Source organism: Sebastes umbrosus, chromosome 12 (assembly GCF_015220745.1).
Source record: "Sebastes umbrosus isolate fSebUmb1 chromosome 12, fSebUmb1.pri, whole genome shotgun sequence".
Taxonomy (NCBI): domain Eukaryota; kingdom Metazoa; phylum Chordata; class Actinopteri; order Perciformes; family Sebastidae; genus Sebastes; species Sebastes umbrosus.
Window position 1 is genome coordinate 31,948,519 of NC_051280.1, and position 17,848 is coordinate 31,966,366.

Consider the following 17,848-nt stretch of genomic DNA (forward strand, 5'->3'; position numbering starts at 1 on the left):
TGTGATTGATTGGTGATCTCTCCGGGGAAATGGTCTTTTCTGCTTCCTGAGAGCAGCAAGACTCGTCAGAGAAGTTGCTGCTGAGGATTCTTGCTCAAGAGCTCCTCAGCAAGGAGGTTACTATCGGCCACAGCAGGGGGGGGTTTCAACCCGGGTTGTCCTGTCTTCAGCTGCTGTGTGGCGGTCAGCATCCTCGGTGGGAACTAAAGAGGAGGAGGAGGAGGAGGAGGAGGAGAGAGAGGAGAAAGAGGAGAGGAGGAGGAGGAGGAGGAGGAGAGAGGAGGAGGAGGAAGAAGAGGAGGAGAAAGAGGAAGAGGAGGAGAGAGAGGAGGAGGAAGAGGAGAGAAGAGGAGGAGGAAGAAGAGAGAGGAGGAGGAGCAGGAGGAGGAAAGAGGAGGAGGAAGAAGAGAGAGGAGGAGGAGCAGGAGGAGGAGAGAGGAGGAGGAAGAGGAGAGAGGAGTAGGAGAAGCAGGAGAAGCAGGAGGAGGAGGTGGAGAAGGAGAGAGGAGGAGGAGGAGGAGGAAAGAGAGGAGGAGGAGGAAGAGGAGGAGGAGGAGCAGGAGGAGAGAGAGAGGAGGAAGAGGAGGAGGAGGAGGAGGAATAGGAGGAAGAGGAGGAGAGAGAGGAAGAGGAGGAGGAGCAGGAGGAAGAGGAGGAAGAAGAGGAGGAGCAGGAGGAAGAGGAGGAAGAGGAAGAGGGGGAATCCGGCTGAGTCCCGGTTGCGATGCCTGGAGGAGGCTGCTGCTCTGAGATGCTCCCCGGGTCTCCGGAGCGCATGAGGCGGTTCCAGCCGAGCGACGGGGCCGCTGATCCGCACCTCTGCCCGGCTACAGCACCATAGGTTCGGCTTTAGGAGCTCGGTTCGGTTTCCACGGAGCAGGAGACACATCTAGGAGCCTTTAAGGCTGCATCACACATCACATCCTCTCTGCGTCGCAGTGCTGCTGGATAGAACTGTGTGTAAAAGCTGTCGGGTGGTGGCATCTATGCAATTTATATCTCGACTTTTTCATTTTTATTATGAGCACAGAGGAGGGAGAGGCGGGTCCAGCTTGTGGGGGTGCAGACACCACCACCTCCATCACTTCCATCACCTCCATCACCCAGCACCACACCTGGGATGAAGGCGAAGCGCACGGATCCCAAGGACGCCGGCAGCCAGAGGATGAGGACGAGGCAGGGCAGGGAGAGGAAGAGGAGGAGGAGGAGGAAGAAGAGGGCCGGAGCTGCAGGGATGCATGCGAGGGGAACAATGTGGGTGATTTGTCCGGTGAGGATGGAGCTGATGGAGCTGATGGAGCAGTCGGAGGCAGATCATCCTGCAAGGAGCAGACGATGCATTCAAACTGCAGCAGCGACACCTGCATCCCCACTCCCAGCTGCAGGATCTGCTTCCAGGGTGCAGAGCAGGTAAATGCACTGACACCTACACAATAAAATAGAACACAATAGAATAGAAAGCTTTATTGTCATTATTGTATTAAATACAACGAGATTCACAGTTTGCCACTTCAAGTCAGTGCTTTAAAACGAATACTTAACTAAGACTAAAGGAGGCAGATAAAACATATAACAGGTAAAATACACAGTTAAATACACAGTTATAAAGCAAATAAAACAGGTGAAGTAGATGTAATAAATAAATATAAACAGAAGTGTTACACTAGAAGTATAAAATATAAAAATAGATGTAATGTAAACAGAGGTAGTTGGGGTATATGTAATAAATAAAATGTAAACAAAGGTAGTTGCACTTGAGGTGTATATTGCATCAAGGATATATTGCACAGACAAATGTATTTCACATTCAGTGTTTTAATATGCACAGATTTATTGTTTGTTCAGTGTCCATATGGCCCAGGGAAAGAAACTGCCTGTGAGTCTGGAGGTTTTGGGCTTTCATTGACCTGTAGCTGTAGCCAGAGGTCAGCAGGTCAAACAGGTGATGAGCTGGGTCGGAGGAGTCCCTGAGAATAGTTGTGGACCTACTGAGGCACAATATGTGTTTCCATGCTTGGGAAACTGGCCTGATTGGACAGGTATCAGTTGTTCTGTAGTGAAGAGAGCCAATCAGAACCAGAACCCAACCTAAAAAATTCAGACCCATTTACACCCGGGGAGGAGTGGTACAAATAACTAAGAAAATGATCTAAAACACATGTCATTCATATCATTGCATACAGTATCATCCACATGTGATTGTTAAATGCAAGCCGTCCATAATGGCACTTATTCAAAAACAGAGAAACAATGAATATATGAATACAAATGCTGTCAAACTGAGTCCAAATGAGATTCTTGAAAAGATTCTTCCCATTTTTAAATTATTAGTTCGCAATTTCTCCATGTGGATAACTGAAACCAGTTCATGTAACCAGTTTCTGAAGTTGGTGTCTTCCAGTTTTTGAGAATACGCTAATACCATGTCCATCAATAGAGCTGTTTGAATGTGTGAAGGGAGAGTTGAAGAGTAAGAGAAAGAAAACCAAACTTAAGAGTATACAGCCATCTATGACAGTACAGAAAAGTTTCATTTGAACAACGCCGGAGCTTTAACTGCTGCAGGGACTTCAGCACCATGGACAGCGCATAGCTCAGCAGTTCCAAAAGTGAGCTCGGGGGTCTTTTAGAGGCCCACAGAAAACCCCCCAGCGTAATGAAGAATATCATCATTTTACAATCTTAACAGCTGAGTTATTAGGGCTGAAAAGTAACTACATTTCAATTACAATTCCTTGTATGTGTTCACACTTAGTTAGCATTTAAAACTGAGTCGGATTTCAGAGAGAAATGTTATTTTTACTCGGTTAACATTTATCTGACAGCTGATTACTTTGCAGATTTTAAATACTTTAAAATGCACATTAACGTTAGTCCTCCCTCGACGTGCTACAACATAGAAAAGCAGTCAGTAATAATCTCAGGAAAGGCTAAAAGCAGCTGAAACCATTTCCAAACATAATGCATCATCAATGATTTAAAAACTGAAACCACAGCGAGCCACAGGGAGTGTGATCAGTAGGGCTAGGACGATACGCCGTTCTCCCGATTCGATACTATCAAGATACTCGGGGGCCAATTCGATAAGTATTGCGATATGACATTGCGATTTTTGTTAACTTTTTTAACAATAGACCATGAGAAAAAGTTGAATCATACACTTCTAGGGACTTTTCCTTTGGAAAATATCAAAACGAATGCAGAAAAAAATGTTTGATTTTCAGCGTGTATGTAGTTGAAGTGAGATGCAGCACTGTGTGTCAAGTTGTCCTAGTCATTAATAAGAAATAGACATGCATTTTTTTACCTCTTGAGAATTGATAAAAATGCTCAATAATCCCCCCAAAATACCACATTAAGACACTAAGACCTTGAGGAACACCATAGAAAAAGCCATGCTGTGATTTCGTGGGTACCCATAAAACCCATTTTCATTCACATACCTTGAGGTCAGAGGTCAAGAAACCCCCTCGCCAAAATTTAGCCTAAATTTCCACGGGTCTCAGAACTGAAATCACGGCTGTAGATTTTATTTGTACATATGTACAGATCTCTTATTAAAACATTTTGTCTTAAATACAATAGCAAACTACGAATTTTGAGCAATGTTTTTCTACTTTTCAGTTAGTTACAAGTGAATATCATGTGATCGTCGGCATAAAAACACAGCTATTGGTTCAGGGGAAGCTTGTAGGTAGATTGTTGTCTCCCAAATACCAGACTCAGAGAAAAAACTAAGACTGCCTTATCTCTGTAGATCAGACTTGCAGATTTCAAAGTTACACAAAAATACATAGTAAAGTCTAACCTGACTCTAAAGTAATACAGACATGCTGTATTGTAATCCAGGAATAATCATTTTAAAATGATACTAATTTTAGAGTGCAGAAAAGTTGCTTGTGAGGGCTCATGACATCTCTGAATGGCCGTTCAGATCAGAGCAGCAGCATGAATGAGTTCTCTAAGAGACACGTGGGTGTTTAATCATCTGTAATGCATCCAAATAACATTCCTTTGTTAATTCTATTCATCATCACCGATCAACTAAAGGCAGTATTGTAGTGCAGTTTTGTTTGCAGAGCTACTACTGTACTGTTGGTGTTGTAAACAAAATGTTATTCTCCAATTTGATTCCGACCTAAATCCAGATGCCATTAACTTTCCTGTTGTCCTCGGGTCAAATCTGACCCGTTTTCAAACTTCACTATATCATAAATATGGATTTCTGTCATCTAATTGACCTAAAATAACATGGATGGTTCCCTACTATGGTCTTTGCCAAAACAAAAACCCACTACTATCGTTGAATTATGGGTGTTTTATTCAATAGCATGTGCCTCTGATTTTTTTTTTACTCAAAAATGACGTAGAATTTCACAGAAATCAGGTTTATTAACCATAAATTCAAAAAAAGTGTTAAACTTTTGGTAATGCGTTGGAATGAAGTTGGTCAAAAAGGTGTATCACAGAATTGGGTGATAATTTATACTGTATGCTTTATAAACAGTCAAACCAGATTGACCCGGGAAGACGATAGGAGGGTTATACATGAGAGGAGGAAGAGGAAGCTAGAAATGGACATAGCAGGTCCCTCCGGAGGGTCTTTATGTTTCATAAATTAGATTTTATGGTATGGCTAACACTTATATAGACTGATTTCCAGAAATGTGGCAAGGCAAGTTTATTTGTAGAGCACCTTCCAAACGCAAAGGCACTTCAAAGTGCTTTGAATAATGTGAAGAAATGCATTAAAACAGGAAGATAAAAGCAATTAAAAGAGGATAAAAAGATGATGAGAACATTATTCTTATGAGGCTGAAAACAGCATTTAAATCCTCATGGAACGCCAAAACTCTCCACTGAAAACCACAATAATGCTGTAAAACTAGGGCTGTCAAAGGTAACGCGATTATAACACGTTAATGCAAATCCGTTTCAGCGCCACTAATTTCTTTAATGCATTAGCGCAATTCGATCTTTTGGACGGTTGCGGGTTCAGTTTTAAAGCTAAAGTGAAACTAGAAAACCTAATGAATCCATCGGTACCAACCATGTCATACTAGCTTGTCCAAACTTCCGCTACATTTTGGCGTGGAAAAACCGTCATGGCCATTTTCAAAGCGGTCCCTTGACCTCTGACCTCCAGATCAGTGAATGTATATGGGTTCTATGGGTACCCACGAGTCTCCCCTTTACAGACATGCTCACTTTATGATCATCACATGCAGTTTGGGGCAAGTCATAGTCAAGTCAGCACACTGACACACTGACAGCTGTTGTTGCCTGTTGGGCTGCAGTTTGCCATGTTACGATTTGAGCATATTGTTTTATGCTAAATACAGTACCTGTGAGGGTTTCTGGACAATATCTGTCATTGTTTTGTGTTGTTAATTGATTTCCAATAATAAATATATACATATACATTTGAATAAAGCAGCACATTTGCCCACTCCCATGTTGATAAGAGTATTAAATACTTGACAAATCTCCCTTTAAGGTGCATTTTGAACAGATAAAAATGTAATATTTTAATCGATTGACAGCCTAGATAAAGGCTAGATAAAATACATTATATTATCATATATATTTTTTTATTTATAGAGTCACTTAAGTTCAGGTCTTCCCATAAACTCTGGTAGTATCGGTCAGTTGTACGATCAATACACAATGAAACATCTTAGAGGTGGATGACAGTGACTAATCGTAAAATCTGTGTATAATAAATATCATCCCCGAGTGATGCATCAGTCTGCGTGTCTTCCTGGAGGTGGATGGACAGATGCGGACCTGTAGAGACAAATAGACACTCTGTCCACCCGTCTCTGAAATCTGACACTCTGCAGGCCTATTTGGCTCGTGACAGCGAGCGAGCCTCGGTGAGGGACGATTCATCCTTCCCAGAGCTTTAAGGGAAAGAGAGGAGTCAGGGCAGTAAATGCCTAAGTGAATATCCTGTCTTCTGAACGTGGGCTATAGACTATTAGCAGAGCTAATCTAATAGCTCTGCCTCCGGGTCCAGACTGATATTTGATTTTGATACAAGACCTGCAGGCTGAGCGAGCTCCCCAGTTATCAAGGAGATTGCAAAAAACGGAAATCTGACACTTTAAAATATTCATGTCTGAGCAGATAAGAGTGAGAATGAGATGTTCTTTAACACCAGAAGAAAAGGCCAATTAAACCTCAGTGGATCGCTGTTTTAAATGCTGATCAAAGTTGAACTTCATTCTTAACTTCGGAAACAAGCAGCTGATAAAACTCCAATTTGTGCTTGATAGTTTGTTCAAACAGCAGTTGATAACTGCTGCCTGCCAACACTAAAGGTTCACTTACTAGACTTTTCCCGAGATTTCAACCGCATCCCATGATCCTCAATAAGTGGACCTTGATTTAAGATTTTTTGGCAAGTTCTTTGACAAAACTGTCATAACTGAAGGTTTACTTACTATCTATTTCAGCAGCTACTAACTAACTGCATTTAAAGCTCCAGAACAAGTGAGTAAGTAGATCTTGAGTTGAGACTGTTTTGGAAATTTTGACAGGTCTTTAAAGGATCAGTGTGCAGCATTTAGTGGAATCTATTGGCAAAAATGGAATATAATATTAATAAGTATGTTTTCTTTACTGTATAATCATCTGAAAATAAGAGTCGCTGTGTTCAGGGGTCAGCAACCTTTACTATCAAAAGAGCTGTTTCAGGCAAAAGCCACAAGACATTTAAGCATTGTGATGAAGGTAACACAGTTTATAGTTTACAGCGTAAACGGGCCTGACGGTGAAGGGCAGTCATTGCAGGCTCCCTGGTAGTCTTGCAGAATACACTGTTTAGCATTGGCAGAGCATTTTGGCAAGTTTTTCTTGGGCGCTACCCACATAATCAGCTGTGCTGCTCATCCCTTAAAAGCATGATCCTTACAAGTTGGACATCATTGCGAAGGTAAATAAACAGGCTTTCCAACGATGTAAAATACAATGACCATTAGCATTGTAACAACAGAGAAATAATTGACCAAACACAAGTGTCCGAGTTTATTATAGTTCTATTAACACCCTTTAGTTGGAGCCTTGTTGACTTTCTTGTAGACTCCAGAATCCTTTGGCCTTTATAATACTAAAATAAGTGGAATGATTCCATCAAATGTGCCCTCAGAGATTTCAGAAACATATTAAAATCCTCCTTGATGTTGGTTTTTATTAATCACAGCTTCGGTGGATAGCCGACCTGCTTCAAGTTGATTCAAGCGAAAGCCTCCAAGGTCCTTTTAAATCCACAAGGTTAATATGACACGATGAAAAACGAGCTGCCTGACCACTGACCTTAATATACTATTAATATGCCACTCACAGCCCTGCCGGCAGGTCAGAGCTACAGTTAATGGCTGCTTCAGGAATGCCTGGAGGAAGAAAAAAAAAGAAATGGCACAAACAGATACGACCGCGATGATTAATGTCACGCCGCATCCCGCCGTTAATATCCGCGAGTGTTGTAGCTTTTGAGAAATGATCATTGATGTGAGCGATGCTGGTAAAGCCCTCTGGTGAACAAGTCGTGTATTTTCTTTGATGTATGACCCGCTGGGAGAAAAAAGGCCAAACAGGTCTGAAAACTTGACACTTGGACCTTGAAAATGGATGTAAGATTAATATAAGGGAGATGGTTCCGATATTGACCCAAGAGCAGATAGTTTCCCTCTATTTCTTCAAGACTCTGTCACTGGCACTACAGAGAGTGGTCAAGATAGTAGAAACACCAACACAAGATATGAATATTAAGTAACATTAGCAGTCTTTGTTTTGCTGGCTCCATGTTACATCGTTAAGTGTGTGCAAAAGGAAAGCTTCTTTACAGCCGCTCAGATGATGAAACAGGCAGAAGTCTGCTTCCTCTGTGCTGATTGTTCAGCCGATTAGACTGTGATCAAGCTATTAAATAGGCGTTATCAGTCACTGTAGGCCCCATAGTTGTGGGTCAAATAGGGGCCATGCAGCACCCATTAGTAGATTTTATCATCTATTCACATAGACCACTGAAAGAAGGTATAAAAGAACACGACAGCGACCTCTAGCGACCGTAGTAATAATGACAGGAGCAGAAGTGGAAGTCAGGCGCTGTAGTATAGACAGTGTGATACTCTGTAAGGGTGGAGATCGCATCCCATGAATCCAATAATGTGTAGATGTCTTTGTGTTCGTAGTTATTTTAAGCCAAAACAGTGTTTTCCCTGAACTTAACTATGTGGTTTTGTTTTTGCCTAAACCTAAAGAAGTTGTAGTTTTGTTGCCGAAACCTGTTTTTTTTTACCTAAACCTAAAGAAGTTTTAGTTTTATTACCTAAACTTAAATAAGTTGTAGTTTTGTTGCCTAAACTTAAAGAAGTTGCAGTTTTATTAACTAAACCTAAAGAAGTTGTAGTTTTATTACCTAAACCTAAATAAGTTGTAGTTTTGTTGCCTAAACCTAAAGAAGTTGTAGTTTTGTTGCCTAAACCTAAAGAAGTTGTAGGTTTATTACCTAAACCTAAAGAAGTTGTAGTATTATTGCCTAAACTTAAAGAAGTTGCAGTTTTATTAATTAAACCTAAAGAAGTTGTAGTTTTGTTGCCTAAACCTAAAGAAGTTGTAGTTTTATTAACTAAACCTTAATAAGTTGTAGTTTTATTGCTTAAACCTAAAGAAGTTGTATTTTTTTTGCCGACGCCTTTGTGAATGCTGGCTCACTGTCACTGGAATACTTGAATAGAACGATATTTATGTTTAGGTTTTATGTCAATATATATTCATGACAAGTATTTTAGGCGATTTAAAAACAAACAAAAACCAGAGTCTACAGCCATGTTATTAGCACCACTACAATAGTGCTTTGAGCTAAATGCTAACATGCAGGTATAATGTTCACGATCATTGTTTAGTTGGCATGACTATATGCTCATATGACAACATCAACTTTCTTACTGCCTTATTATCGTATTTCTGTATATTCTGTGTAGTCTGTATATTCTGTATATTCTGTATATTCTGTATAGTGTATTCTGCCACTTGTTGGCCCCCATTTATTCTACAGTATGTCCATATATTGACCTTTGGCCTCTCTCCGGTCTCCAGGGCGACCTGCTGAACCCGTGTCGGTGTGATGGCTCAGTGCGCTACACCCACCAGACCTGCCTGCTGAAGTGGATTAGTGAGCGAGGCTGCTGGACCTGCGAGCTCTGCTGCTATCGCTTCCACGTCATCGCCATCAACATGAAGACACCTTGGCAGGTAAATTACTGCAGAAGGGGCTGCTGGTTTAATGGGCTGGTTTCTCTGTTTAAAGGTGCCTCAGTTAGGGACTCTATTGAACGGTTTGGTGGAGATGGCTAAGAAAGGGCACACTTGAAGATATAGTCACCTATGGAAACACACACTTTCTTTTAGGAGGGAGGGAGAGCTGTGTTCGATTTAAGTCACATGTTGTTGGAAAGCACACTTTGTATGAAGATGGGAGTTTAAGTGATAAACTGAGAACTCGTGGATATCAATGAAAAACCGAGTGCTCTTCTTCCTGGAAAACCCTCTTTTCACATTAAATGCCTGGCAAGCGATGTGACATCAAAACTGCAGCCCATTATATTCTTTCTGGCATTTTAAACAGCTTTTTACAGCCATAAACATTTTGAGGTTACGGTTTTCTCCCTCCGAGCGTGCTCTCTAAATTATTCCGGAGGCATTAACAAGAGGTTGTTTTTTTACAGTCTCTGATGTTATCGACCCACCAGTTAGATTTATGCTCTTCAGAAATATTCACAGCTTTCTGTGCTGGAGGAAAAAACAGCCACGCAGAGCTGAACTGGTAAAACGCTGTTTAACTGGCGAACTGACAACAAATAAACCCACCTGCGTCTGTCGGAGCTCTTCCTGCAAAAAACCCAAATGTAGAAGTGCTCTTATGTAATTTAGTTCTTCTTCTTCACCCTCTAAATAAAACGTTTTAATAGAAGCTTATTATTATTTTTTTATGAAAGACTCATCACTCATAAAATGTAGAAATAAGTCAACAAGTCTGCCACAAGTGCACATTTTCAACCTTTTAAAATGCGATTTAAAGGAACAGTGTTTAACATTTTGGGGGATCTATTAGCAGAAATGGAATATAATATGAATAACTATGTTTTCATTAGTGTATAATCACCTGAAGTTAAGAATCGTTGTGTTTTTAGTTAGCTTAGAATGAGCCCTTCATCTACAATACAATTGCAGCCTTGTTAGCATGCTAACAAGCTAACTGAGATGGTGAACACAGTGGGCAACTCGGGGGTTTGAAAAGTGAAGCCAATGCTGAAGAGCCTTAAACTTGCATTCTTTCTAACAGCCAGCAGGGGGCGACTCCTCTGGTTGCAAAAAGAAGTCTGATTGTGTAGAAGTCTGTGAGGAAATGAGTCTACTTCTCTCTTGATTTATTACCTCAGTAAACATTGTAAACATGAGTTTATGGTCTCAATCGCTAGTTTCAAGTCTTCTTCAATACAGCATGATGTTCATTTAGTAAATTATGGTCCCATTTAGAGTCAAATAGATGATGAATCAGGGGATGCTTTAGGGCGGGGCTACCACGGCGTTGTACGGTCTGGGAGTTGTCTGTGTTTTTGTCTTCGAACTTTAACCCTTTCACAGTGTGTTTTCACTTCATCAAAGTTAATTGTGACATTTTGGTCGCCTAAAAATGTCGTATTCAGCGTTCGGTTGTACTTAGCTCCACCTTCAACCTTCTGGTTGCAAAAAAACAAGATGGCGATGGCCAAAATGCTGAACTCGAGGCTTCAAAACCGCAGTCCAGACCAATTGGACTGAAAGCGATGACCGAATGCCAGTAAAACATCCACCTAAAAAGTGCTGTACACAAGTAAAACAAAATAATTTCTATTCTATCGTCATATTCTACCAAAATGGACTGTGTTGAACAATAAAATATTATAAATATAATAACGGTTTTCAGTCCAAAATGGCGGCAGCAGCAGCTGTTGTCAAAAAAACACCGGAGTTTCGTCTCTTTGCTTCAACACTCTTTGGCCATATTATGTACTACAAATCAGGACATCTCTGCCTCTGCTGCTCTGATTTTATCTTTGATTGTTAAAGTACTTTTTCTGTTTCAAATAATTGTATTAGGAATTATGTGCATATCAGTAGTACAGACTTCTGTGAGGTGGATATCATGCCTCATTTCAGATATGTAGTAACACAGACAAACAATACTAGGAACTACAGGCAGAACAAGACAAAAAAAAGAGAAAAGCAAACACATGAAAACATGAATAATAAAAATAAAAAATACACCCACATACAACGCTCTAGGGCACACAAACCAGGAAAACATTAACAAAAAATATAAATGGATATTTACTTTGTCAATGGGTTCTGCTCAACCAAATTTAAAAAGCAGTGCGTCTCAAATCCGTTTATTTTCAAGAAAACACAGATGTTGTTTATGGCAGCGTTGACTGCGAACCTGCGGAGTGTTTCTGTTTCCTCTTCAGGTCTCTGTCGTCAGTTTGGATTCCTTCAGTCCTCTTTTCCTCCAAAGCTGAGCAGACAGAGACTCCCGAGGCTTAAAAATATCTGCATTCTGGATCGTTTCTTCCACTGAAGAACATCGAGGCCTTTTCAGATCTGTTCGCTCCAGATGGGACTTGAGTCACTGGCAGACTGAGCAAACACACAGCTGAGGCTCGGCAGAGCTCTGCTTTCTTGCTTTCTGTCCACTCAGTCTGCCTAGAAGTCTTTTCTTCTGAAGCGAACAGCGTGCAGCTTTGCGATCATCCGCTCGGCATCGATAATTTTCTGTTTTCCGAGTTGTTTATTCTGAGCTTTTCTGTTTTCTTCTCATCCGCTCTCCTATTTTCTCTTGTTGGTGATTTGTTAACTTTACAACTTTTTGTCGTCCTCTTTTCCTCCTGATTTTGTGTTTCCGTGTCGTGACGTAACTCGTCGTGTTCTGTTTCATGTTGTTTTCCAGCCAGACGGAGGTCCTGCCAGTCAGGCTGCTTGACATTTTAGCCTTTATTATGGTGGAAATACACATGGAAATAACTGGTGTGCAAAAATAATTGTATATTTTTTGCACAATTCATTATAATGTTTGCACGAGATTACATCATGGTCGCACAAATTACGAGTGGGTTTACATGGGAATCAATCTGTGTGGGTGTTATCAGGAGCATCATATGTGTTTGTTGCACTTAGAGGAGAGGAGGTCGGCGTGTTTGGCTGTACGATGACACTGAAGACCTTCGAACAGTCAGTGTATTAACCCTCTGAGACCCGCAGGATTGCAGGCGAGGCTAAATAACGCTCCAAAGTTGGGCTACATTTTAGCGAAGAAAAACTAGCATGGCCATTTTCAAAGGCGTCCCTTGACCTCTGACCTCAAGATATGTGAATGTAAATGGGTTCTATGGGTACCCACGAGTCTCCCCTTTACAGACATGCCTACTTTATTTAGTTTTGGGCAAAGAACATGCAGTTTTATGAATGCAGTATAAATATATTTCTGCATACTGGGGTGCCTAAACAGTCTTTGAATTCCATAAATTGGGTATCAATGTAAAGCTGAGACTCTTGTGGATCCAATGAGCCCAACTGTATTAATGTGTAATGCTGTTAGTCCCCATAGGAGACATTTCATTGTAGTGAAACTTGACCTCACTGTATAAAATGACCTGTGGTGACCTCTAGGATAATCACAGCCTCATGAAACTTTACAGCCACAAACTAGAGACCTAGAGCATTCAGAGGATGGATGGATCAGACTAGAGACCTAGAGCATTCAGAGGATGAATGGATCAAACTAGAGACCTAGAGCATTCAGAGGATGAATGGATCAGACTAGAGACCTAGAGCATTCAGAGGATGAATGGATCAAACTAGAGACCTAGAGCATTCAGAGGATGGATGGATCAGACTAGAGACCTAGAGCATTCAGAGGATGGATGGATCAGACTAGAGACAGTGGCAGATCAGAAAATGTGTGTTTGTAACAGTCCTTTGGGTTCTCTCTCTCCTCTCTGTGTGTCAGTGGCAGTCCATCACCATCACCCTGGTGGAGAAGGTGCAGATCATTGCCGTGTTCCTGGGCTCTCTCTTCCTGGTGGCCAGCATCTCCTGGCTGCTGTGGTCGGCTCTTAGCCCGCAGGCCGTCTGGCAGCGCCGCGACGTCCTCTTCCAGATCTGCTACGGCATGTACGGCTTCATGGACCTGGTCTGCGTAGGTAGGTGAGCCTGCAAATGAGTCACACAGCTGGAGTCAGCAGAATGTAAAGAATTTCCTCTGATCAAAAAACTGTTGAATTTCAAGTTGGGAAACTGATCAAACCTCTCTTTGAAACCTTGATGTTTATTTGTGCATAGAAAAGATGATTTCACATTTTTTTTTTCTCTTTCTAGGTTACATAAGACAAAATCTATAGCACAGATGGAGCATAGCTTTAGTTAGTTCAGGCAGAGCACTGAAGTCACAGCTTGCATTTGGTGATTGACATCAACTGCTTCATCGTCTTTCACAGGCTGCTTGACTACCGGCTGACTGTACATCCACTCATGTTTATACAGATGTGCACAACACCCTTTATAACCTGACACTGACACAAAGCTTCAGTGGGTAGAAATGGAGCAAATATGATTAAAAAAAAGTTATTTTTATAAAACGGTGAGATAGGTAATCTGAAAAAATCTGAGTGGAACCGCTAATATGTCCCCCCTTTTCATTTTGAAAGAGCAACAGCCAATGAGAAAACAATTGCTTTACTTCATCAGTCAGTCAGTGACAGGCTTTTGTGTTTGTAGTGACAGTATCAGAGGATTAACATTTCCTTTGTTTTATGTCCTTGTGACAGGCTTGATTGTCCACGAGGGGGCAGCGGTGTACAACGTCTTCATGCGCTGGCGGGCCGTCAACCTCCACTGGGACGTTCAGAGCTACGACAAAGCGAAGGACATGGAGGAGACGAGCGCCGGCCATTCCTCGTTGTCCCCCAGGACGCTTTGGTTGCCTCTGGCCACCTTCGGGCCCAACGGCCCTTTGCGTCCCACCCAGCTGGGGCCTCAGCCATGGACCTGCCTCTGTTTGGGCCCCTTTTGTCCCGGCTTGGTGCGCCGAAACAACCTCAGTCAGGACAGTGACTCGGGAGAGGTCGTCATTCGTGTAACATCGGTGTAACGGTATTTATGCAGGAACAAAAGCATCTGATGGTTTGCACTTGGTGGTAAAAGTCTGGGCTTCTCTGGGCGGGTTATAACATTACACAACATTGATTTTTTTTTTGCAGATTTCCTGTCACTAAATGTTTTCCGATTGAGTTGGAATTGTTTGTCTGCTCTGGGGCCGGTCCTCACAACAATCTCAACAGTTAAATGAACTCACGTGGTGATGTTCCCTTTCACAAACTACACCTCTACTATTTATTTTTCCAGACCATTTGCAGCATTCATGTCATGTTGGATAAAAGGTATTCAATCAGGATTGCTGTGTAAGAGTAAATAGATACTGTGCATGGTCAGCGTAGCACTATACTACCTTGAACAATGGGCTTTGACTGATTTGAGGCATCCGTGCTTGTTTGCTTTTATAGACACTTATTGTTCGGCACCAGGTCGGATATATGAGATCTTTTGGAGAAAAAAAATGGCTTCTCAGTCTTGACATGAACAAGTATTTGCTGAAGTTGCCACATGACATGAACGCAGCACAAGGGCCGATGTGTACTGAAACAAAATATCTTCAGATATTCTGATCAACCTTAGTTTTACAGTACCGTAGTTTCCTATAATTTCATAGAAAGATATTTAACTCTAAATTTTATAGGAAGGTTCCTAGAAAGAGCTGCAATTTGGGGGAAATGGAGGCCATGTTAAATTAGTACACCTCCAATTTACATAAATAAATAACGAATGAGAATTTACCTTGGGTTTACTTGGGATCAAATGGAGGTCCTTGTAATTGGTTCCAAATCATCAGAATCTTACAGGTCCATAAAATAAAGTGTTATTGATATACAGTTTAGCAACATGTCTTTCTAGCAGCCCAGTGAGGCTGTAAATATGTTACACATCAGAAAACAATTGCTGGACGGCGGCAAAATGAAGAGAAGGCGCTTACCACTAGTGGGGCAAAAAAAACCTTTTATCAATCTGATCTGGACTTTGTATTCAGACTCAATGCAAAGCTAGTTTTAGTGGTGGTACTATTGCACATTAAAGGTATAATATGTAACCGTTGTCGGTTGCTGTTTGTAAACACACCGCATTCAAAGTTGGCCCCTCGTTCTCAGCTGAACGAGCGAGCGAGAGAGAAAAAGAGCTATAGAGTGAATGAAGAGAGGGAGCGATGAAAAGTTATCAAATGTTTGTGTGTTCATGTTCAGGATTGTTGCCGTGGTGGCGAAAAGCGCCTTTCGCCATAAAACAGGAAGTTGTTGTAACTTCAGCATACTTAGTCCAATCTGCTCCAAATTTCTCAAGCATGACAAGGGTCCAGGCCTGAGGGCTTTTACCTGACAATATAGACTCATAGCCCCCGTCCTCTTTCATAACTCATGAACCGTCTGTCGTCGAGAGTTCCTGTTTCATTGTGCCTGGCCACGTCGACCGGCGTCCTAACCCCCGCACACAGGAAGGCGGAGGGCCCGTTCTTCGCTACTTACACCGCTTTGATTCTAGGTTTAGAACTGCACTGACTGAGTTTATATAGCTTTGAGTTTCAAACTGGATCCTTCCAAATCTGCTGGACTATGAAGAGAGAGCTTTGTATCTTCATCACTGTGTTTCCTTTTGGATAAACCTGCTTCACGTTTTGTACAAATATATCTTACCTTTTAGAAGACCAGAAGGAGGCAGGATTCAGAGATTTGGACAGATTGTAAATGAGCACAACAACCAACTGATGTCAGAAAGATACTGAGGTTTTAGTTTCACTCAACAATGCAGGCAGCGAATATGGACGTCTTTGAATGTCACTTTAACTCGGTCCTCAGATGAATTGTGCCAGTTATAAATACAGCTGTTGAAAATTGTGGATTTTGATCTGTCCGTATGCCATTCTGTTGAGCTTCCAGGAGCCCTGTGGTGTTTGGGTTGTGGGGTTTGGGGGTTTTGGGGATGGGTTTGGGGGTTCTGTTCTCAACCTTGGGTCATTTGATTTTTTTTGGTGCCTTAGGAGGCTGGGTGATGACGTCTCAATGACGTCAAAATGACTTGAATGTGACTTTTGCTGTTGGCTGTATTTCTATTTCTTTTGAGTGTTAACATGGATGTAATGTATAAAGAATATTTCTATACACAGAGAGCAGTGTGGGTTATTTGCTTGATGTAAAATAGAACGTAGTGCGTTTGGCTTTAGAGCTGCACTGTCGGGAAAATAAATGATGGCTGCTGTGGGGCGACGGCGAGTGGCTGAACTTCACTACCGAGAGATCCCAGTGGTAGCGGCAGTAGCTTCTTCACATCGAGACCCAAGGCACGAAGATGATCTAATGTTGGTGAGTCCAGCTTTATTCGGTATGCAGAGTTAGTGGCACTAAGGTTTGAACTTCTCTCTCAAGCTCTCTTTTTTTCATTCTTCACACAGGCTTACTTCTCACGTCACTGTTCATGTGTTCAACCAAGCACAGCATCTTTGAATGCCTTTGAGCAGAGGTTGTCCAAAGGTGAGCGCTTTTATATCGTATTATTTTATTCAATTCTGGGAGACGTTGGGACTAATATATATGGGACCCATTGTACAAGGATGATTATTTTAATGCTTTCACTTTATTCCCAGATTGAGTCTGCTGCCATCACAACCCGGAGAAGCACTGATGCCAGCAGGTGATATTACCAGGTGAGTTAGATTATCAGTCAGACGGGTGGGACCGAAACCTCTTCCGTGTTCACGGATGAAAGTGAGTGAAACGCTCAATTCACACAGAAATACACACAGCTCATATTCAAAAACTGCGCCTTTAAATCGAGTCGTCAGGATTACTGTACATTTGTGATGTCACAAATCTACCATATATAGAACATTTAAATGTGTCCCAGTTTATTTCCAGTTGCAGTGTATGTGAATGAAATCAGCTGACAGAAAGTAAACATGAACCCAAGCTGTTGCCTAGCAACACAGTTCCTATAATGTCACTGCTAGGAGTTGTGAATTATTCCAGTGTGGCTGTAAGCACAAGGCAAAAAAAAAACGTGCGTAAAGATCGTGAATCGTGTGCTACGACTTTTCTAAGAGATTCGCGCAGCGCATTCCGAAAAAATGGCGCAAAAGCGTGATTTTTTTGCTCCATAGGAATGAATGGAAAATCGACGGGAAGATAGCTCAAAAACACTCCTCTTTGGGGCCATACAGAGTCGCCATACGTTAACCTACAAACATGATTAAAAGTTTAAATGGATCATGAGACTTGGGACTTTATTGGGCCAAATGGGCATTTTGATAGCTATCACGATTTTCACGAAATCGCAATTTACGTTTTGTTAAATTTTCAGAACGTTTCACATTTTATAATGGGTGTGTATTGCGTGGGTCGTTAAAAGCTAGAGTGCGTGACATCACAGCTAGAGTGGAGGAAAGTTTTAAAATCTTTTGAAAATTTTCCGAACAAATTGCTCCCTCGCCTTCACTCTTCATAGATAATTTTTTCATCAAATTGTAGGAAATTTTGTGCTGGTCGCAGTCATGTAGCTATGGAATCAGTCTGAATTACACATTTGTCGATAAATGCCTGGAAGTGAGAGCAACTCCAGGCTACGTTCCCATAGGGGCCAATGTTAAATTTGGGACAGTTTTTATTGGAAGACAGCAAAAGTTAGTACTTTTAGAAACTGCTGCTGA

General features: G+C 41.6%; 1 protein-coding gene across 2 annotated transcripts; it reads left to right on the top strand.

Annotated features, from left to right (window-relative positions):
• The first annotated feature begins 653 nt into the window (after nt 1–653).
• march11 (membrane-associated ring finger (C3HC4) 11) lies at nt 654–16,315 on the top strand. 2 transcript variants are annotated; one of them, XM_037786313.1, is made up of 4 exons: nt 654–1,410; nt 9,103–9,258; nt 13,052–13,248; nt 13,869–16,315. In XM_037786313.1, the coding sequence occupies exons 1-4, from the start codon at nt 1,021–1,023 to the stop codon at nt 14,152–14,154; spliced, it is 1,029 nt and encodes a 342-aa protein (XP_037642241.1). In that variant the 5' UTR covers nt 654–1,020; the 3' UTR covers nt 14,155–16,315. The 2 variants fall into 2 exon arrangements, with proteins under 2 accessions (XP_037642241.1, XP_037642240.1); XM_037786312.1 differs by having other exon boundaries at nt 13,052–13,244.
• The last annotated feature ends 1,533 nt before the right edge of the window (nt 16,316–17,848 follow it).

Coding starts and splice junctions, on each gene's coding strand:
- march11 (XM_037786312.1), top strand. CDS start 1,021: ATGAGCACAGAGGAGGGAGAGGCGGGTCCAGCTTGTGGGGGTGCAGAC. Junction 9,259..13,051: donor ACATGAAGACACCTTGGCAG/GTAAATTACTGC, acceptor TCTGTGTGTCAG/TGGCAGTCCATCACCATCAC. Junction 13,245..13,868: donor CATGGACCTGGTCTGCGTAG/GTAGGTGAGCCT, acceptor TCCTTGTGACAG/GCTTGATTGTCCACGAGGGG.